The 21,931-nt window shown below is 48.7% G+C and overlaps 1 protein-coding gene across 1 annotated transcript in view; it reads left to right on the forward strand.

Annotated features, from left to right (window-relative positions):
• Positions 1 to 589: 589 nt before the first annotated feature.
• The window catches only part of CACNG2 (calcium voltage-gated channel auxiliary subunit gamma 2), a 117,750-nt gene continuing 96,408 nt past the window's right edge, over positions 590 to 21,931 (forward strand). Inside the window, exon 1 of the mRNA XM_003783250.2 lies at positions 590 to 869. Within this exon, the coding sequence (XP_003783298.1) occupies positions 659 to 869 (211 nt within the window). The 5' untranslated portion in view covers positions 590 to 658. The remainder of the gene's footprint in view (positions 870 to 21,931) is intronic.

Consider the following 21,931-nt stretch of genomic DNA (forward strand, 5'->3'; position numbering starts at 1 on the left):
ACCATGGAAGGCGAGACCCCCGCACCTGTGCAGCTGAGCTCAAGGGCTCCCAGAATACTGGGAAGTCTGGTCTGAAAAAGCGAGCGCCGAGACCCCCCCAAGGAAGAGAACTGGCGAAGCCAAGGATTTTCATGGCGCAGGCCGCAGAGCCGGGAACGAAGACCGAAGGTTGCATCTCGGCTCTTACAGTCTCTAACTGTCTAGGTCCCGACCATGAGAGATGGTGTTGAGAATTCGGCTGTTCCCTGGTTCACTGTGGAAGCCATCTCCAAATTAGCTATCACATATGGAAACTGGAGACCAGAATTTTAGAAAAAGAGATTAAGGCATCTCACTTGGGGGGGGTGGGGGGTGTCTTTTTATTTTTTTTTCTTTTTTAAAAAAAAAAATCACTGCAACTGGAACAGTTTGTGATCTCAAAAGGCAAGCCTCTCTTCCCGTGTGATTGTTATAATTTACACTCTTTTCCGTGAGCTTTCTTACCTCCCTTTTTTTTTTTTAAATAACTCTCCACATTCTCTATTCACACATATATCCATTATATTAGTAGTGGAATGATTTTTATTGTTATTTTTATTTTTTTGCTTTAGTACTCGCACCCTCACACACACTCTCCCGAGAACCAGAAGTCGGTTGGGTGTTTATATAATGAAGAATTATGGGGCTGTTTGATCGAGGTGTTCAAATGCTTTTAACCACCGTTGGTGCTTTCGCTGCCTTCAGCCTGATGACCATAGCTGTGGGGACCGACTACTGGCTCTACTCCAGAGGGGTTTGCAAGACCAAAAGTGTCAGTGAGAATGAAACCAGCAAAAAGAACGAGGAAGTTATGACCCATTCTGGATTATGGAGAACCTGCTGCCTAGAAGGTATTTGATTTTCCATCTCCTCCCCCCTCTCCACCCCACCCCTCTGCTCCTCACTCCCTCCTCCCCACCCTCCTCCAAATAAGTCCCCTTCACATTCCACCATTTTCTTACTTCACTTCTTTCACCACACATCAAGGTTGGTTGGGTCAGTTTCCGAGGAAAGAAAATCAATGGGCAAAAACTGTACTCTACTCTTACCTCCTTCACCTCCCCCCTTTCCCCCAAACCTCTCCCTTGGAATAATCTCTGCTATGATGAAAACAAGAGATTGTCTTTAAAAGTCGAAGGCTCTCCCTGCCTGCTTTGGAATCATTAGGATTTGCCATTCCAGTTAGTATTGCTGTCTTTCAGAGAGAAAAGTAATTGCTTCTCTCGGGGCTGTCTCTCTTTTCGCAATGAAGAATTCCAAAATGTTCTTCCTTTTTCCCTCCTCTTCCTCTTACTCTCCAAAAGTCCCAGACGAATCATCCTCGGCAAATCTTCTTTTAAAAAAAAAAAAATCTGTTTTTTCTAAGAATCCTTATTTGGTAAATCCTAATTATTCCAGGATCTCAAGCTGAGTTCAAGAGCATTTCGTAATGTCTATGAGCCACACATATCGTTCGAGGCGGCTGGCTGCGTGTGTGTATGTGTGTGTTTTAACGTTTTCAAAGTCTAAAAATATAGACGTCTCTCACAGGAAACGAGCCCAAGTTCTAATAAACAGCAATTCACTTGCAGGTTAGGCTGAGAACCAATTCGTTTCCACACAGAGTGACATGTCTGTTAGCCTGAGCGAGTGGAGTCAGCATTGCAGCCGGTTTGAGAATCAGACATTGTGCAGGCAGGCAGGGAGGGAGGGAGGTGAGGGCACGGGGAGGTTGAGGGGGGGAAATGGGGGAGCTGTGGGGCAGAGGGTGTCAGCTGTTTGCCTTAATCTTGCAGGGTTGTTGAGGCGTGTTCGATTGTGCTGTGGGCAAAGGGGCCCCCACAGCGTAAAGGCTGTGAGATCAGGGTAGGGATGGAGGCATGTGCTTCTGGGACACATTAATAAGCACCAAAAAAAAAAAAACTCCTGCAGGTCATACAACCTGCATTTAGCAACAGACTTTAATACGAGAGACTACATTTGAATGGCTGGATATGTCTGTGTGTGCAAGCTCCAGCCTCCCATAGAAGGACGTGCACAGAGTGATACATATGTTTCCATGTGGAAAAGAAGGCTTATGTGCTTTGCTTCTAATATGAGCCAACACTGGAGGCCGTGTGAGGCAGCGTCGGGAAGCCGGGACTGCAGGATTGTTTGTTAAGCCCAACATGGGATGGTGATGCAGGGAGTTGAGATCAGGAGATGGGGGAGAAGAAAGGGGAAACGTATGGGTGAGGGGGGAAACTGATGTGGCTCGGGGGTCTCACCCAAACTGAGCAAAAGCCGCTCTTTGGGAAATGATTACATCTGGGAAATCACAAATTCCATGGCCCCCTCGAAACATTCTTGGTGCAAACGTTGAGTGATGGCTGGACATGTTTTGAATAGCTAAGTGACTTCATTGAGCAATGGTCTATTTGACGCATACTGCATTTGGTGCCCTTTCTCAATCCAAACCGCTGCCTTTAACATATTCTGCAGAGGAGCTCTATGCTGAATACTATATGCTCTTCCCCAGCCAGGGAATCAATATCAGGAAATTAATAGGGACTGTTTTAAACACACACACCCCTCCTTACAAAAATGAAAAGCCTTTCATACAGCTAGTCGTTAACAGTGGAAAGACTTCCATTTAATTAAACATTTATGACAGACTTTTATTCCAAAAGAGAAGGAAAGCAAAGTGATGAGGACTGCAAATGATCATCGGGGCAGTTTGCCTTCCTTAGATTCGAGTTAGATGGCTGGAGGGAGACGTAGCCAAGAGATCAGAAGAAAGACAGCAGTTTATTTGAGAGTAAATACACCCAGAAATCGGTGGGTTGGTATATTCTTTTTTTAATCACAGTTTTATTTGCAAATTCTTAATGCTGTGATCTTTTAAACATATTATAATGCCCAGAAGGTAAGAGGGCTGGGGGTAGCTTTGCATCACTTGTGCATTAAATGGCTTAAGTATTTTCAGTAAAATTCCATCTGTTTGATGCCCACACCCCCAAATGTGCTGCCCACCACTTTAACTTTCTCTCCGAACTGCACACCCTCCTGCTCCCTGAATCATCTGTAAAGGAATTAGAATTGCAACACTTCCCAAGGATTGTTCCACAGAGCTGGCCTCAGTGGTCCAGCCCCAGGCACTTGCCTCTGGGCAGGGAAGGTAAGGCTGGGCCAGGCTTTTTAGGGTGGATATTCCCTTTCACTTGCAGCCTTGGCCCAGGCAGGAAGGGCTGGTGTTCAGGGCACTATTTTAACCTGGTCTTTAATTTCCAAAGCCTCTGTCAATAGGGGAGGGTTTTGCAGGCCTGGGGCCACCTTAGGAAATTCAGCCTTAACCGCTTAAGAAGTGGTTTGAAGATTTTACACTGCTTATTTTCAAAGACTGCACTGATTTCTAATGGTTGTGAATTCACTTACTTCTCAAAGTTGGCATAGACAGTTCTTGGGGGTGTTGATGTGCTTGCTTTTCTGGGTGTTCAGTAGAAGGTCAGTCTTTGTGGAGATCAAGTTGTCCGGGCTTCAGGTTCCCCCAACCTATGTTTTTTTCCTGGGAAACTGGACTTTCAAGAAAAGATCTCCCCCATCACCACTTCCTGTGTGTTTTCTGCCAATATCTAGGAAGTTGCGAACAGATTTCAAACCTCTCTGAGATGCTGTGAACGACTCCAGATGAAAACAATCCTGTCTTCCTCTGATCTCTTTTGCTCTCTGGGTTTCATTGGGGCTTTTTGTCTCCTGAGATGATTCTTTTCATTCACCTCTTGATGAACATAAGAATAAAAAAAAGTTCCTTGCCTCTCTTGCTGCTTTTGAAATTAACTAGTGCTGAAGAATGAGAAGAGACCTGACCACCTGTTAGGGACAGACACAGCAGGAGGGGGACAGGGATCCAGAAGAAACCACCGCCTTTGTTTTTTCCCCTCTGCAGAGTAAATCACTGAAAACTCTGTGTGTGTGAACTTGAAGCCCTAGAAGACTGATGTCCTTAGTGGGATTTGAAGAGTGGGGGTGGGGGTGGGGGGGAGGACAGTGTACACATGGATACAGGTAGGTAGAGAATGATGGACATTCGGGAATGTATCAAGAAGCTGCATCAAGAGTGCCCGAATGGAGAGATGAAGTGGCCCTTTCAGGGAAGAGTTTAATAAACCTCTAACAACCTGTTCCAAGTGGGGTGTCTCTGGGCCCAGTGGCTTGTTGCTTAAGATATTAACCCTGTTGTCTCCTAAAGGAAACATTGTCTCCAGGGGCAACAAGAAATTCACTTTTTGTGTTTGTTCTCTCCTGCTTCTTCCTCCCCTCTGTCCCACTGGGCTCCCAGCTCCCTCAGAGGATTTCCAGCCCTGCAGAGGAGGCAACAGCAGCAGTACTGTGTGGTCTGTAGCAGAAACAAACCTTCCATGGTGCCTCTTCCTCTCCCTCTGTCACCCACTTTGCCTTACTCTGTGAGGCAGAGGGAATTCTCTCTCTCTCTCTCTCTGTCTCTCTCTCCTCTCTCTCTCTCGTCATATTCCCTCCGTGGAATGTTTGAACTTCTTTTCCATCAGTGGCTTCTCCTGTCTTCCCCTGCCCAGGCTGCTGCCTCTGCCAGCCATTCTACATCTTTGAGCCAGAAGTGTCTCAATCCTCCCAAACTGTCTTTTCTAACTTGATAATTGCATGGCCCTTGCTTGGCCTGCGAGACGGGGAAGTGCTCCGTGCTGGGTTCAGCCATGGCTCTCTTGTTCTGCGGCAGGAAAGGACACATCTTTTATTTTTGGGAAACGAACAGCCTTTCAAACATGGACAGGCTGAGTGTGGAAGTTCCTAACGGATTGCTCCGTAATTCCCAAGATGACTTTCTTTAGGCACTTGGCACACAGTAGGTACATAAGAAATTGTCATCAATGGATGGATGCAAATGAGTGCAAACATCATAAGGACATGTGATCAAGTAATCAAGAGAGAGAGGCAAAGGGGTGAGGAAGTCAAAGTCAAAATGATTTGTTTGTTCTTCCTGGAACTTCTTTTTTAAAGGAATAATAATGAGTCATGAATCTATTATTATAAAATAAATGAATTCAAAAGGAGTCAGTCATTAGGATTGCACAGCTCCTAACTGGCTAAAGTGCAGGCAGATGATTCAAAGAAAGGTAAAGAAGAACGATCGGAACGCACAGCTCCCGTAGGGAAGGAAAAACAACCAACTGATTTTCTTCCCTTTTCTGCTCTTCACGTGGACTCAGTTGGATCAATTTGTTTTCTTCTCTTTTGGCCCCCGTTTATTTTTTATTTGTGTCTATTCATGGGACACAGGTGCAGTTTTGCTCCGTTGGTATGCTGGGTGGGGTAGAAGCACTGAAGCAACCGCGTTATACCTACCAAGCAGCCTCCCACCATGCCCCCCACTCCCGCTTGGATCCTGACATTCTAGATCTAGACACCTCTGAACAGAGAGCAGGCACAGAACGGACCATCCCTGTTTATCTCCCCCAGAATTCACAGAGCCCACGCCTCCCATCAAATTCACAGGACCCTGACAACTCCCCCAAGGCTTGGGTTCCAATCAGCAGTTCTCGACAGGGCTGGGCCCAGTGTCGCTAGCCATTCTCACTGAGCCGAACCTGACTCCCCCACCTGCCAGCCCCAGCCGTTGGCACTGCACTCCCTGCCCTTGCTTCCCCCTTACAGGTGAGCGGACTGAGGCCCACAGAAGCCAAACAGCACACCAAGGTCACATGGCAGAAAATGGCGGAGCCAGAACCCGAATCCAGGCCTCTTGTGACTCATCGAGCTACACTTCCCCCCTGCCACGTGCACCCTGAAGCCTGCCCAGATCTCTGTGCGGTAGACCCGAGCTACTGTGGCTTTCTCTCATTATAGCTGTGTGCGCTGGATTCTATTCCGCCTCTGCCCCACTGCGTCCCCCATGGAGCGCTCAGGAAACCTGAGTTCTGAGCTACCTGACTCCAACGTAACAGCCCCCAACTGCCATCTTGAGCTGCTCTGCACCTTTCCAGGTGGCAATGACTGTGCCCTGATCCCCTCACTCTCGTGAGCTGAGTAGCTAAGGCTGAGAAAGTGCGACACTCAATTTCTAACCCTGAACCTCAGGCCCAGCTCACCACGTACCTCTTTATTTTTGTCCTTTCATTTTGGAAGTTTTTTTGGCGTAAATGGTCCATTGTTGTAAGTTTTCAAGCATTTGCAGAAAATAGCAAATTTGTCTGCAAGTTAGGTTTTCAGATGTAGCTTTGTGGTGTCATTGAAGAATTTTGCAGCCACACAGACCCACGCTCACTTTCTACACCGCCGCTTTGTGAGTTATTTGGGGCGAGTTATTTAACCTCTCCAAGCCTCAGCTTCCTTTTCTGTAAAGGAAATATAATATCCTCCTCTAAGGGTGGTTGGTGGTTTAGGGATTAAATGAATGGATGTCTGTGTCCTGACTACCTTATTTGAAATTGTAACCAACATCCTCTTCCCCATACCTCTCACATATCCCCCTTTGTTGTTTGAATTTTTTGCAGAGTACCTACCACCTCCTAACACACTCGATTGCTTACTCATTATGTTGCTTGCCTACCTCCCACCGGTAGACTGGCAGCTCTTTGAGGGCAGGGATTTTCATCTGTTCAGCTTACTTGTGTACCCAGAGCAATCATGACATTGCAATGCCGACAAACCACCTGCTGGGTGGGTATTCAGCAATGGTGGTCCCTTCTATTGCCAAAGGAGTGTTCTTTATCACAGTGAGTGGTGGTGGCCTAAGCATCATTTTTTTCTGACATTCTAAAAAGATTAATGATGAACTTAACACAGAGAAGAGAGTGAGAGAAAAGAGGGAAGGAAAGAGAGATGGGGGGAAAGAGAGATGTCCCTTCAATACACAAGGGACAATAATAAAAAAAAAAGATAACGAGCAAAGAGTGGTTGGGGAGAAAATTAATGTCTCAGAAGGAAGTTCTGGGGTGCAAATCCCCTAAAGAGGGCCTAGCCACATCTTCCTCCTTTCATGCCATCAAAAGTGCCTGTCAGAGATCTGGTGCCAAAGAGCTTTCCATGAGTCAGGTCAGGGGAAGGAGAAGATATACCTCCAGACTGATAATGCCAAAGATTTTTTAATGTATCAAAACTCAGTGGCTCCTTTTAGCCTCAAATATAAGTATTTTGGCTTGAAATATGAATGTCAAGTTCCCAGATTTGTTTACAGCCACATATCAATTTCTTCACTCATTTATTTCCTTGGTTAAATGTTTGGTGAGCCCCTATGAAATGCCAGAGGCTAGGCCAGGGGTTGGGGCATAATGGGTAGCAGTGTCCTCAGAATCACTGCCCTCAGGGTCCTGAGAGCCTTTTGGAAGAGAAAGAGGCAAATTCAAAGCACCTCACATATACATTACATGTATATCATATAGAAATTACAACTCCAGTAAGTGCCATCCGGGGAGATGCATGAGACCGTGAGTTTATATACGGGAATTGTAGCTAACCAGGAAAGGCTTCCCTGAGGAAGTGAAATGGGAATGGCGCTCTGAAGGATAAATGGGAGTTCACTAGGAGAAGAGAGGAAGAAAGAGCATTCCCATGGTCAAGGGCAGCAGGGCCAGAGATGGAGGAGAAAGGAAGTGCTGCAGTAGTGGGTGAAGGCCACGGTGGCCAGAACACCGAGAGGCAGCGGGTGTGTAGCAGGAGAGGGGGTCCTGGGTGGTACAGGAGTGGGGAGCAGAAGTGCTCAGGCCCCCAATGGCCTAGTTTGCTCTTTTATGTCTCCTGGCTTACAAGCTGTGTGACTTAGGGCCAGTCAATTCTGTCTCTGTGCCTCATTGTTGCCATCTGCTGAATGGGGATGAGAATGCTTGTCCCTAAGGCTGTTGCAAGGATTAGAGCACCTGTCCCCTTCTCATCGATTGCCATGCTCCTGCCGCTTTTACCCACCCTGTCTCCTCCTAGGCCTCAAACTTCCCGTGACAGTGCGGAGAATTAGACTCCAATAAAGTCAAATCTACGAAGTTCAAAAAATACTAGTGGAGGTGTTGACGGTGGGTGCCAGCCCTGTGTGGAGTAGAGGGAGGCATGGTGAGCAGGCCCCCAGGCAGCCTCCCGGACCCTCCTGGGGAGTCCGAGGAGGGGAGAAGCCTAAGGAACAGGCATCTCGCAAGACTGCTCCATTTCGTCCTAGGTGTCTGAGACAGCCTCAGGGCTTGGCATCACCTTTTCTTATTACCCTCCCACAAATTCAGAGCAATTCTTGGCATCTTTTACAGTCGGTTAGGATCATTGAGGATTTGAGCTGGAATTTGAATGAAGCTCAGTTAGAACCACTAGACTTTTTAGACAATAGGAATGAGAGTAGAGAGATGTTAACTGTGCTCCCCAGGCCAGGAAATGCGTGTCCCCAGCTGTGGGACTGCTGCATGAACTGCTCCGGCCTAGCCAGCACCCTGGTCCTTTCTTCTGGGTGCATGAAAGTCTTTCTTCTCCCAGTTCCGTCTTCTTCTGGCTCTAATACACCACCAAGTGAAAAGTGAACTACCTACCCAAAAAATTGCCTTTAGGGGAGGGGGAAGTAAATTAAACTTTCCGTGTTAATTATAAAATACACTCTAAGTTCAGAAAACTTGAGACTTAAAATACGCTCTTTAGAATCAAAAGAAGAGAGCTAGCTATCTTGCTGGCAGAGAGAAATGTGGGTAGGGTGCTGAGAGAGACTAAGGGATTTTTCCAGCTTGCAGCTTGTGCCTGTCCTGTGACTCAAGAATCAGCAGAGAGCAGAAAAATGTGGTATTACCAGCAACTTTCTTGAAGAGGAAAATGGTGATTGTTGCTCTTTATTCAACAACTATTCCCTGAGCACTCCCCAGGTACTGGGTGAGACTCTGGGGTGGAACTGAAAGTCTCGATCTCCACCCTAGAGGAACTCAGTCTCGAAGAGAAGATACACCAATGAACAGATGATGACAATGAAATATCAGTACAAGGGATTCTGGGAGCACAGAGCTGGGAGAAGGGGACGCCAGGGAAGGTTGTGTGCTGAAGGAGGCCAAGGTTGGGTGCGCAAGCTAAGGAAAGGAAGAGTACTGCAGACCAGAGGAACAGCACGTGCGGAAATACAGCGGCCCATCCCAGAAGGCCAGTGGTCCCGCGTGGCTGCAAGGTAGGAGGCAGGGAAGGCTGACGCTGAGAGGCAGTGGACGCGTGATCTCAAAAGGCCAGAAATGGCTCATGGAGCAGTTTATGTTTCAGCATGAAAAAAGGTTCAGGTGGGGGGAAGGTGCTAAGCCAGGGAGGGTTTCCCACTCTTCGGGTCACCTGCCATTGGGGGCGGGACAGGTGGTGGTGAGATTTACTGAGCAGTGAGAAGGTTGTCACCGTAACCAGTGACTTGTCCTAAGTTAGTTGTAGTGAATGGAGAGTAAAGAGGGAAAGATCAGAAGTGCCGCACAACAGCGTCAGGTACAGCAGATCTGTTCTCTTCTCACTTCCCCATATGACAAGCATTATTGAACACCTACGGCTGCCGCATCCTGCAGTCACAAACAGATTACGGAAAGTCACTCCTTTTTTTTTTTTTTTTTTTTTTTTTTTTTTTGAGATGGAGCCTCAAGCTATCCCCCTGGGTAGAGTGCCATGGCATCACAGCTCATAGCAACCTCCAACTCCTGGGCTCAAGCGAGTCTCCTGTCTCAGCCTCCCGAGTAGCTGGGACTACAGGCGCCCGCCACAACGCCTGGCCATTTTTTGGTTGCAGCCATCATTGTTGTTTGGCGGGCCCGGGCTGGGGATTCGAACCCGCCACCTTAGGTGTATGTGGCTGGCGCCTTAGCTGCTTGAGCCACAGGCGCCGAGCCGGAAAGTCACTCCTTAAGGGTCACTTCTCAAGGAGCCCTCCTGACCACCCCGTCTAAAATAGCCCCCAGCCATGGTACCCTCTTTTATTTCCTTCTTGAACTTTTTAGTTTTATATTTTTAGCATTTACTTAGTGTTAGCCTTTACAAGGCCGTAAGCTCCGTGAGGGCAGGGCCTGTGCCTGCTCTGCCCACCAGCTTCTCCCGGCAGCCTCAGTTCCAGCACACAGAGTCTCAGGAGCTTCACGGTGAATGAATGAGCAAAGATTCGGTGCTTGGCCTCAGGGAGCTGCCCATCGGGTGAAAGAGACAGGCTTCTAAGGAAAACCTCCAAGCATTTTTTCTCATAGGTTTAATGGGCAATACAGTCTCAAAAACCCTTGAGAACAAACAGGTGTTTCCTTTGTACCTCACAGCCTTGGAGGCTCTCATGGGGGGGCGGGGATCCCCCTGGGCCACACTCTTGCCATAAAGCTTCAGAGCTGACAAGCCTCTGCCTGCTGGGCAGCAGTCACCTCTCCTCTTGATGGAAATCCTCGTTAGTTATCACCTAGCCCAAGGTAGTGACGTGGCAGCCCCGGGTTTGTCCCTGAGAAGCCACCACCCAGTTTCCTTATTGACAATGTCTTCTCTCTTCCCTGAATTTCTTTGACCTTGAGTAGTTTTCCAGCTGCTTGCAGGACTACCAAGGATTAGGTACACGATCCCAGGGGCATGGTTGTAGCCTCACTGCACGGAGAGCCCACCCTTGCTTTGCCACACCATCCACCATGTGACTTAGATGGCCCAGGGCCAGCCTCTCTGGCAGCACTGGGGAAAGCCCACCCAAGATGGGCTGTTGCTGACCCCTTGTCCTTCCTCAGTCCAGTCTCGCTCTGTTTCTCTCCTTTCACTCTCCACTTACGGGGTGTTCCCTCTCTTCGGTCACTGGAGCTCTGTCTTTATCTCTGAGAATGGACAAGTCTTATCTTTTACCCTTCCTAAACTTTCCCTGGGGGTGAGGATTCTCCCGAATTTTCCTCCAGCCTATTTTTTGCAGAGAAGGTAGCCCTGCAAAACAACCATTCTTCCATCACGTCCGCACTTATCATGATCCGCTCAGTAATGGTCATAACAGCTAGTCGTTCGTGGAGCGCTTCCTCCTCCCTGCCAAACGATTGTAGATGCTTTACAGGGGTCATCTCTTATTTCATCTACACAGTTCTGAAGCGCTGCACCGTGAGACCCATTAACTCCATCCAAAGAGGCTCAGAGAAGGGAAGTGACTTGCCCAAGTCTGCACAGAAAGTGGCAGAGCTGAGATCCAACCCACATCTGCCCAACCCCCAACCCTGTCTACAGCCTTCTGTGATGCAGTTACATTTACAATTTTGGCCTCCCAATCTATAAATTGCTTGGAGACGTTGTAGGCAATGTTGAGCAGAAAGTGCTGTTTGTCCTCCCTCCCGCAATGAAGTCCCCGATATCTTGAGGCTTAAACTAGTCTATGCTCCTTACCCAGTGCAGAGTGGGGAAAAGCAGGAGGGCTGATAGATTTTCTCATTGCCTTGAAAACAGACAGGGGCCCCCAAATTCAAGGGTGTTCCTCTCCTTGCAGTTCACAGAGATGAAGGAGGTGAATGCAAATATTCCCTCTCCCCTGCTGTTTTCCTAGAAGGCCCTTTCCCAGCCACATCCTACTTTGTCTTCAGGACTTAGAGAAGTTGTCACTTCCCCCGGGATCTCCGCTGCCTCCTGCCCTGCTCCCACCAGGGTTAGCTTTTCTCTCTCCTTCCTCCCACGGCATCCGTGCACGCCTCTATCACAGCATCTGCCACCTTCTACGTCCCTTGTTTCCATTTCTATTCCACCTCTAGGCCATGAGTTCCCACATCCAATTCCTCGACAAGATTTCCTAAGTTACTACCACGTGCCAGGTACCAGCCTAGGAAGAAGTATGAGCACAGAGTGTATAGGGCGCCAGGGGTACGTGTGGGGGGAGGGGTTAGTAATGTGGGATGACCCAGGCTCAGTGGTCACGCCTGTAATCCTAGCACTCTGGGAGGCAAGGTGGGTAGATCGCCTGAGCTCAGGAGTTCAAGCCTGAGTAAGAGCAAGACCCCAGCTATAAAACCTAGCCAGGCACTGTAGCAGGCACCTGTAGTCCCAGCTACTTGGGAGGCTGAGGCAAGAGGATCACTTAAGCCCAAGTGTTTGAGGTTGCTGTGAGATATGATGCCACAGCCCTCTACCCAGGGCAACAGAGTGAGATTCTGTCTCCAAAAAAAAAAAAAGAACGGAGATGTGGAATGAGGTTGGCCGGTGATGGTGTGATTGTTCAGTGTTAGCTGGATGACGAAAGAACGAGCCAAGATGGCAAAAAGGACAGCACACAAAGCTTTGCATGTGACAATATGATGCACATTTAATCTCAGTGTTTGCCCAGCACCATCGTAATCAAAGTATGTATTATATTCCAGCCGGGCTTAAAGTTCAGGTCAGCTCTGGCATCTGACAGCCTAGGTTCAAATCCCAACCCTATCACTTATGAGCTATATGACCTTGGTTGACGAATTTAACATTTCCAAGCTAACTTCTCGTTTGGAAAATGGGGGAATAGCTGTGTGTCTTGCCCCTTCAGTTGTTGGTGAAGTTTGGGGAAGATGCTCCGCGTGAGGCACTTCCCAAGGTGCCAGCACGTAGGAAGCGCTTCCTGGATGCCCGGTGCTCATTAGCGGAGTGTTTACTGGTTAGTATGCCAGCAGTTGCAAAGGGTGATCTGCAAGTGACTTGTGTTTGCTCCTGAGATGTTCTGCGCATTGAGAAGTTTTCTATAAAAATCCACATTTTTGGCTTCCCTTGGGGGGAAAAAAAAGCCAGAAGATTTTTGTAACCCTGGGTCCCATCTCTGCTTGGCAGCCATCCGCAGGAGCTGGGCAGCAGATGTCTCTGCAGGGTGGCAGGTGCCCACACTCCCCCCAGGTCCCCATGGCTCCCGAGAAGCTTCCGTGGCTGCCTCGCTCCTTAGTGGCCCTCGTGTGGCCTCTGTAGGCGTTTAAGTTTGCAAATCCTCCTCTCTGCCTATGGCAAATTACAGGCAGAGTCTTTGTCTTTTGACAGCCGAAAACACAACTAAAACAACACCAGCGCAGACAGGGTATAGCAGCTCGGCAGAAACAGAGGGACGGAAGCCAGGCATCAGTAAATAAACACAGAACTAGCCCACATTCCCCAGCGCTGCTGGCTGATAAGATTCAGGTGGAAGGCTAGCCTCGTCCACCCCCTTTTAAAGAGCATCCCTGGGGTGAGTGGCTGCTTTTAAAGGGAGAGACTCTCGCTCATTTTAGGCCACCCTCCCAGTTTCCCTTTCAGAGGCTGACATTTCCCGACCTTGACCCCAGTTGGGGAAGCACACCCTGTTGTGCCGACCGACCACGTGGTGTGCTTTATTCAATAACTAAATGCCAGGTGCCAGGGAGACAGGCCAGGCCGTCGCCGCCGGTGCTGGCTGTAGAGAGAGGGGCGCGGGTTTGCTGCGGGCCCAGGATTTTGCCCTTCCCATTTTCATCTTGGAAGTCTTCACAGAGAAGGGGGAAATTGTCGGAGTTTTCTGGGTAGGAAAGGTTGCCCAGCAAATGCACAGAAAGGATATGAACTTACAAGATCTGTAGTTTGATCGGGGAGGACGATCAGATCTGATCCAATTGGATAACTTTTGAACATTTAATATAACTCAGGCTCTGTGCTAGTTCAAAGGACACAAAACAAGGGTCAGCTGGGGCGAGGTTGGGGACTCTGTCCTCCACCTTCTTGCCTGTTTTATTTTCTTCGTCATTTCGAACCTATCTGAACCTGCTTGTTTATCTACAGAGTATTTTATTTCTTCCAACCAGAACCTAAGCTCTGTGAGACCAGAGTCCTTGGCCTGTTTTATTTACTGCCGTAGCCTCAGGGCTGAGACCAGCACCTGGCACACAGTAGGCGCTTAGTAAATGTTTGTCAGGTGACAGGAGGCAGGCCCCTGCACTGAAGATCAAGTCCTAGACCAAGCAACAGGCGGGTACCAAGACCATTAGCAGTGAGCTCAGGGCACTATCAGACACATGTGATGCCTAGAAAAGTAGCAGCTCTTATCTGAGGAGGTCAGGAAAGGGGTCCTGAAGGCTGTGGGTGGTACAGGATGAATAGGAAGCTGCCAAGTAGAATGGAGGGGAAAGCAGATGAAGGAAGTGAAATCACCTGAGGCTGCCCCAGAACAGTGAGGTCAAGGAGAGAGCAGAGCATTTGGTCTGGAGCAGCCCCCCTCCCACTTTAACCTGGACACAGATCACCTGGGATCTTGTTGAACTTCAGGTGCTGATCCTGGGGTCCTGGTGGGAGGTGAGACTGTGCGTTTCTAGCTCCCAGCAGGTGAGAAGCAGGGCCGTGGAGCAGGCTAGGGAGTTCTGGGACATGGTATAAATCCCACCTCTGCTGCTGGGGGGCTGGGCTTGTCTCTGCCTCTACCGTGAACATAATGACCTTCCTCCCAAGCACTGAACAAATTCAGCGTGCCGGAGCCTGGGAAAGCCGTTCAATCCCAGAACTTCCTGTAAGTCCATTTCATTTAATTTTTTTAATCTATGGTTATGGTTATGTTGTTTTTCTAAATTTGTGGTTAAAGGAGGTAACCAGAGGCATAAGAAGAAGGGATGATTTTCTCTGAGAGCTAATGCTTGAGAGTGTCCCGTGTGCTGGGTCCTGTCCTAAGAACCATAGCTATGTCCCCTTCCTTAAGCCACACAGTGCTCTATCACGTGGCGTTGTCATGATCCTCATTTCACCTGTGAAGGAACAGAGGGAGTGTATTGTTTGCTATCACTACTGTAACAAATGATCACAAATTTAGTAGCTTAAAACAACACAAATTTACTATCTGACAGTTCTGGAGATCCCAGAAGGCTGAAATGGGTCTCACTGGGTTAAAATCAAGGTGTCAGCCAGGCTGCGTTCCTTCTGGAGGCTTAGGGAGAATCTGCTTGCTCGCCTTTTCTGGGTGGCCCCATTCCTTGGCCTGTGGTTGCTTCCACCATCTTCAAATCCAGCAGTGTTGGACAGAGCCCTTCTCATAACTCTCCCACTTCCTCCTTCACACCTAAGCTGTAATTAGTAGACATACCCAGATAATCCAGGATAACCTCCCTATCTTAAGGTCAGCTGATTAGCAGGCTTAATTCTACCTGTGACCTTAATCCCCTTTGCCATGCAAAGTGCCACATTCACAGGTTACAGGAATAGTGGACATTTGGGGGAGGCCATTGTTCTGCCTACAGGAAGGAATGAGTGCTTAAAGAATTCTCCTAATGTCCCAACCTCACAATGGTACATCTGGAAGGGATTTTAGAATTTGTATCAAAAAGGGTTAGATTTGACTACAAATAACAGAAAAATAAAGTTAACAGTGGACTAAATAGGAAAAAAAGTTTATTCTTTTTCAAGTAAACAAATTTGAATACAAGTACAAGGAGGTCTGAAAGCTCCACAAACTGGTTATCAATGCAGGCTCCTGCCAGCTCCCTGCTCCACCATCCCTACAGTGTGGCCTTTGACCTCATAGCCCAGTAGGGCTGCCAGAGCTCCAGCCACTGCCTTCACATTCCACATAGCATGGTGAAGAATGACACAAAAAGACAGGGGCAAAAGATACCTTCACCTGGCTCCTAAGGAGATTTCCTGGATGGTATCACACAACAATTTTGCTTTAGTCTCAGTGGCCAGAAGTTTCTTACATAACCTTATGTTAGCTATAAGGAAATCCGGAAAAGAGAATTTTTATTCCAGGTGGCCACATGCCTGGTGAAAAAGTAGAAGTTCTGTTGCTACAAGAAAAGGAAAGAGAAAAGACAGCTAGGGGTGATGCCACAGGCTCATCTAGTCCAAATCCTCTCCTTGTCATGGAAGAACGAGAAGCCCAGAGAGGGAAGGGACTTGTCCCTGCCATGGAACCAGCAAGCAGCAGAGCAGGGACTAGAGCCCATGTGCCCCCATCCCAGGCAGCAAGTAGCACAGGTCTCTAGCACCCTCAATGGTGACTGGAGCACTATCGCAGCTCAGTAGTGCTGTGGGACCAAAGGGAACCAGAGGGAGAGCTGCTTCTGATGCCTCTCTGAGGGTAGATGAGGAGGCCCAGCCCACTGTGCTCCTGGGTCTCTTCACCCACCCCCTCCCCACATCTCTGCTTACACCCTGGGGGAGCTCTGGGCTCCTTTATCGGTCCCATAAAATCTTTGAATCCCAGGGCCCTTCCAAATGAAAGGGTGGCAGGATTTGGCCAAAGAGAAGGCTGGAATAGGGCTGAGAAATGGAGAGTTTCCTCTTCCGGTTTGCTAGAGAGGAGGCTTTGTATCTTGGGGGTAGATGGGACAGAGAACTGTAGCTACTGTCTTGGCATTCCATGGTGCTATGTCCGTCTTGACAGGGAGAAGGGGTAGATGGGGCTGATCGGCCCAGAGCAGTGGCAGCCCTCACCTTCCTTCTTCTGGCTGGGAAGCCCAAGGAGTGCCACCCTCGGCATTGCCGCCTCCTCAGCATTGCACGCCTCACGTCAGAGGTGTGCAGAGATCTGTATTCTTTCTTATACTTCTGTCATCAAGTCTCTCTTTCCTCAACTTGACAGTAAAGCCCTTGAGACAGGGACGGCATCAGCTTTGCCTCTGTGCCCCTATGCCTGGCACACGGCAGGCACTTGGTTCATGAAAGAGGGTTGGCCAATTAGCTGCAATTCTGTAGCAAAAGCAGTGTCTGGCACCTAGCAGGCTCCCAGGGAAAATTTTTAATGAAAGAAGAAAAGCAGGAAAGGGAAAAAGGATGGGAAGATGGGTGCAGGAAGGAAGGACAAACGGGCTGGGGCCTTGGCTTGCCATGGAGTCAGGAGCTCCAAGCACAGGTGGTCGGTCCTGCCCCCGCAGAGAACGTGCAAGAGCCTGGCCCAAAAGGTCTGATTCAAGCGACCTGTCCTCCAATTTGAGAACATGTGCCTTCGGGCCATCTCAGTGGGGCTCAGGCCTCAGTACCACTGCCAGGGTTACAAGAGCATGGCCTGCGGCAGAAAGGGTGAGGTGGCTGATGGGAGGGTGAGGATGGTCCCCTGCATCTGAGGCAGAGACTTTTCCAGCCAGGGGAGAACAGGAGCCAGAGGTAGGACAAAGGATGACAGGCTGCAGGAGCTCGGCCTGCCCAGGCAGCAGGGGGTGGGGGAAGAGCCTGAGAAGGCTGGCAGAGGCCGCCTGGAGAGATGGAAGATGCCAGGGCGCCGGAGCTCGGCCTGCCCAGGCAGCAGGGGGTGGGGGAAGAGCCTGAGAAGGCTGGCAGAGGCCGCCTGGAGAGATGGAAGATGCCAGGGCGCCGGCCGGGCCCTCTCGGAGCAGATGGAGTGCTGGAGCCCAGAGGATCCGTGACAGTTGGCTGAAGCGAATAGACACAGCAGCAGAATACGGGGAGGGGCCTGCTCCCCCTAGGCAGGGAGAGACGCCCCCTGCTGCCCCCAGAAACACTGCCATGGGGGACTCACTGAGACACAGAGAGCACAGAGAAATACCAGGTGGGGGATGGAGATGTGTGGACTGAATGATGAGAGGAAGCCGCAGAGCTTGTGGCCAAAACCCAGGCTAAAATTACAGGCCAGGGCCTCAGACAGCAGACCACACACCACGGCAGCCTGGGACCAATAGATTTTCCCTAGAACCCAACCACTTCCTGGCCTAGTTTCTTCCCGGATTGATTGGGCTGCACAATCCAGTGCATCAGACAGGCCTGGGTTTGAATCCTGACTAGTTCTGTGACCTGAGGCAGGGGGCTCAATCTCTCTGAACTGCTGTTTCCCATCTGCTGCAGAAAACAGGAATAATGATGCTTCTCAAGCAGCGTGCTATAAAAATTAAAATCATCTATATAAAGGACTTGTGCATAGAGTAGAGGCTGAAAAGATGGTGATGTTTTAAATCAGAGTGTCCCACCCTTCCATCATCTGGGTACCACGTGCATTGTTTTTGCTATATCCAGACACCGCCCAGACTGTTATCGACCAAACACTTTTCTTTAAATTAGCCTCATCCTAAGCCATAGTATCCAAGAAATCACTGAGTCAATGCACTAGTTATATATTTTTTTTTTTTTTTGAGACAGAGCCTCAAGCTGTCCCCCTGGGCAGAGTGCCGTGGCATCACAGCTCACAGCAACCTCCAACTCCTGGGCTCAAGCGAGTCTTCTGCCTCCGCCTCCCAAGTAGCTGGGACCACAGGCGCCCGCCACAGCGCCCGGCTATTTTTTGGCTGCAGCCATCATTGTTGTTTGGCGGGTCCGGGCTGGGGATTCGAACCCGCCACCCTAGGTGTATGTGGCTGGCGCCCCAGCCGGTTGAGCCACAGGTGCCGAGCCACTAGTTATATTTTTAATGCGCATTAAGAATATTCAGCTTGAATCTGTTGAAGCGTTCCTCCCTGTACCACTGGAATTCATCTCAGAGGCCACAGTGGCCCCCCATTCCCTTTGCGAAAGCGCTGTGCTGACTAGTAAAGCTTCTGCGGGGTTTGAAAGGCATGGAGAGACTGGTGGCCCTTCATCCCCATTATTCATCAGCTTTTTTCTTTAGGGGATAAAAGAGGCACCAGCATAGAAAGTGAAAAGAAGGTCAGAGGCCAATCCACAGAAATCACTCGGACTCCAAGAGCTGTTCTGAGGCATTGGCGCTCTCTGCTCTTAGTTACAATTTGACCCATTCTTCCTCCTGGAAAGGGCGGTGGTATGGACACCAGCCCCAGGAGTGGGTGACATCCTGCCTCCCTTGTTGACACACTAATTTGTGCTGGAGGGTTTTCCCCTGGGCTTCCCACAAGGTCTTTGGGAGATGTCCCCACCCAAGATTCCATCAGAGCAAAGGGAGTTATTCTGCATGCCCGAGTCTTCCAGACATAGGAGTCACCTCTCATCTGGAGATGTGTTTGTTGGGGAAACTACTCTGTCTCTCAGGGATGGTTTTCCCAGGGTGGGAGAGGAAAGGCAGCCTTGTCATCATAGGAATGGCTGTCTTGAATAACAACAATGACCGAAAGGGAATATAGGCAGGATTTGTAATAACGTGACACACAAGTTTAAGAGACATAGTGTCGGCTTTTAGGAACTCAGGTGTCGAGTCAGAGAGAACACAGGTGTTTCCTTCCCTATTCTCAGTCCTGCCTCAGCCCCTCCGCTCCGTGGGCTTCCTCCTCATCACCTCCGTAAAGGAGGTGCCGAACTTGAAGTGCTGAACTTCACCCCGAGAGTGTTTATTCGGGAGATCCAACACTGTCTTGTTAGACCCTCAACTGCTGAGACGAGACATGGCCATTTCTTACAGTTGAATGAATCAACACATTATTAAGGATATAAACTAATTTCCGGGCATTAATGTGGGAGCCTGAAAATAAATCACAGAGTGTCTTGTCTACACGGTGATGGCAGGCCAGGAAAGAAAGACAGGCTGCCTCAAAGGAAGAGTTGAGAGCACGTGTGCCCTCCCTTCGGGGGCCCTGCGCTATCATGAGCTAGTTGGCTATAAGAGCCCCCTTTGGGGTGGCAGGCATGGGGGCAGTAAGCGTTCTCACAATGAAGCTGATGGGATTTTAATAGCCAGACAGATGGCCTAAGAAAAAAAGGAAGATTTTTTTTAAAATGAGGGAAAACACTTCCATAGCTTCCCTTCAATTAAAATGAAGTGAGAGCCATCCATGCCGGGCAGATTTATCACCGTTATTACTATTGTCGGTTTGGACTTCTTCTTTTTAATAACGGCATGATTGAGCATCAGTCATAAATGAGGGCAGTATCTTCAAACATCTGAGAGCATGTAACTGCCCCCTGACTTCCGATGCAATGATTATATATTTCATTTGATTTCATCATTTAATAATGATCCTGATAACTGTAGTGTTGTTGATCTCATGGATACGAACATTTATCACTTACTGGATTCTTGAGTGTCCATCCTCCTAAAAGCTGGAGGTTCTGCACCACCCATCCTTGCACAGCCAGAATTTCTGAAAATCGGAATCCAAAAACTTAGGGAGAAGGGGGAAATATAAAGACAAGGAAGTCTTCAGAAAGAAAGGGAGAGTGGAGAGGGGAGGGAGGGAAGGGCAACAATGTCTACTGAGCACCCTCCTGTATGCCAAGGTTTCGTTTCGTCCTAACAGCCACGCACAACTTGTTTCAGGATCCCCCTTTCTGCAAATGAGGAAGCCGAGGAGCTGAGAGATCACACACGGTTGGCTCAGTTGCACAGGTGGCAACTGAGGGGCACAGGTGGGAGCGAGGCTCAGGACTCCCTCTCTTCACTCTGTCACTCCTACACGGAGCTTCGAGCCCTACATTTTCTCCCTAAAGTCTCAGCCAAGCTCGGGAACCGTCCCCATCTGCAGAGATGAGCTGTCTCATAGTGTTCCTGCAGTGCGCGCAAGGGCAGAAATTCACATGGGAATTCTGCCTCCTGGTCTGTCTATGTCACACTTCCCTAATTCAATTATCAGATTCTCCTGATGGCTGAGCATTGTAACAACAGGCTGATGGTGGAGAGTTGGTCCCCAAGAATAAGCAGCCTTGGCATCCTTTGGCTGTACCAGGAATGGACCCCATAGTGAGAAGGGGAAGGAATTAGGCACAGGAAACGCACGGACGCCATGCACATACCTGCCGGCTATTCATGGATGCTCTGGGTACCACTGTACAGACCTCGTTTCATTCGATCCCCACAACAATTCTGTGTGGCAGTAATTCCCATTGCACAGGTGAGAGGACTAAGGCCAAAAGAAGTTAAATGATTTTTTTCAGGTGAACCATTGCTGGTGTTAGTATTTAAACCCGGCTAGAGTTAAGTCTAACCAATAGATTCCCAACAACTTCAGCATCAGAGTCATAAATTTTGAAAAAAGAGACAAAAGGAAGGAGTGGAAGAAATTAGGGCTGTGACCCCCAAAGAGATCTAGACTAAAGGTGGCTGCCCAAGGGACTATGAGTTCAATTTCTTTCCTGCCCAAAAGTGGACACTTAAATTTAATTCAACGGTTACTGGATGTCAGCAATGTCCAGATCATTGTGCTAAAGCACCAAGTGCTGACCAAAGATTCGGATTTACTGCCTTCTTCCTTTGTGAACACTTTTGACTGTGAATAGATGGACTCCTTTTCTCACAAGGAGATTAAGTGATGTGGTTGCTCGTGGCTGTGCTGTTTCCAGATAGAAAAGGTCTGGTCTCTCTGCTGGGCCCTGGGAGGTGCCTCGTCAATTGCCTTTAGGCTCCAAGAGCTAAGCCAACGGAGAGAGAGGATGGAGGGATGGAAACAGAACTAAAAGGGAAGAGCCACTGAAATATCAACAGGAATTGCGAGAAAACAATAGCTCCGTCTTTACAGATACAAAGTATTGTTATTATTTTTTTTTTTGAGACAGAGTCTCACTTTATTGCCCTCAGGAGAGTCCATGGTGTCACAGGTCACAACAACCTCCAACTCCTGGGCTCAAGTGATTCTCTTGCCTCACCCTCCCAAGTAACTGGGATTACAGGTGCCTACCACAATGCCTGGCTATTTTTAGAGATAGGGTCACAGTCTTGTTCAGAATGGTCTTAAACTTGTGAGCTCATGCAATCCACCTGCCTCGGCCTCCCAGACTGCTAGGATTACAGGCGTGAGCCACCACACTTGGCCCCAGATACAAATTCTCAAAATAAAATAATAAAAATAGGAAACAATGTTTCTATTTTTCATTCCTATTCTTTCCAAAGGATAAATTTATGAATAAAGAAGTTGGCATGGCTGGGCGTGGTGGCTCACTTCCGTAATCCCAAACACTTGGGAGGCTGAGGAGGAAGCATCACTTGAGCTCAAAGTTTAAGACCAACCTGAACACAAACGATACTCTGTCTCTACTAAAAATAGAAAAAAATTAGACCTGGTGGCACATGCCTCTAATCCCAGCTACCCAGGAGGCTAAAGCAGAAGGATTTCTTGAGCCCAGGAGTCTGAGGTTGCTCTGAGTCCCGATGATACTACTGCACTCTAGCCAGGGCAGCAAAGCAAGGCTCTCTCTCTTTAAAAAAAAAAAAAAGAAGAAGAAGAAG

The sequence above is a fragment of the Otolemur garnettii genome, unplaced genomic scaffold (genome assembly GCF_000181295.1).
Source record: "Otolemur garnettii isolate 467f Iridium unplaced genomic scaffold, OtoGar3 scaffold00007, whole genome shotgun sequence".
Lineage (NCBI taxonomy): Eukaryota > Metazoa > Chordata > Mammalia > Primates > Galagidae > Otolemur > Otolemur garnettii.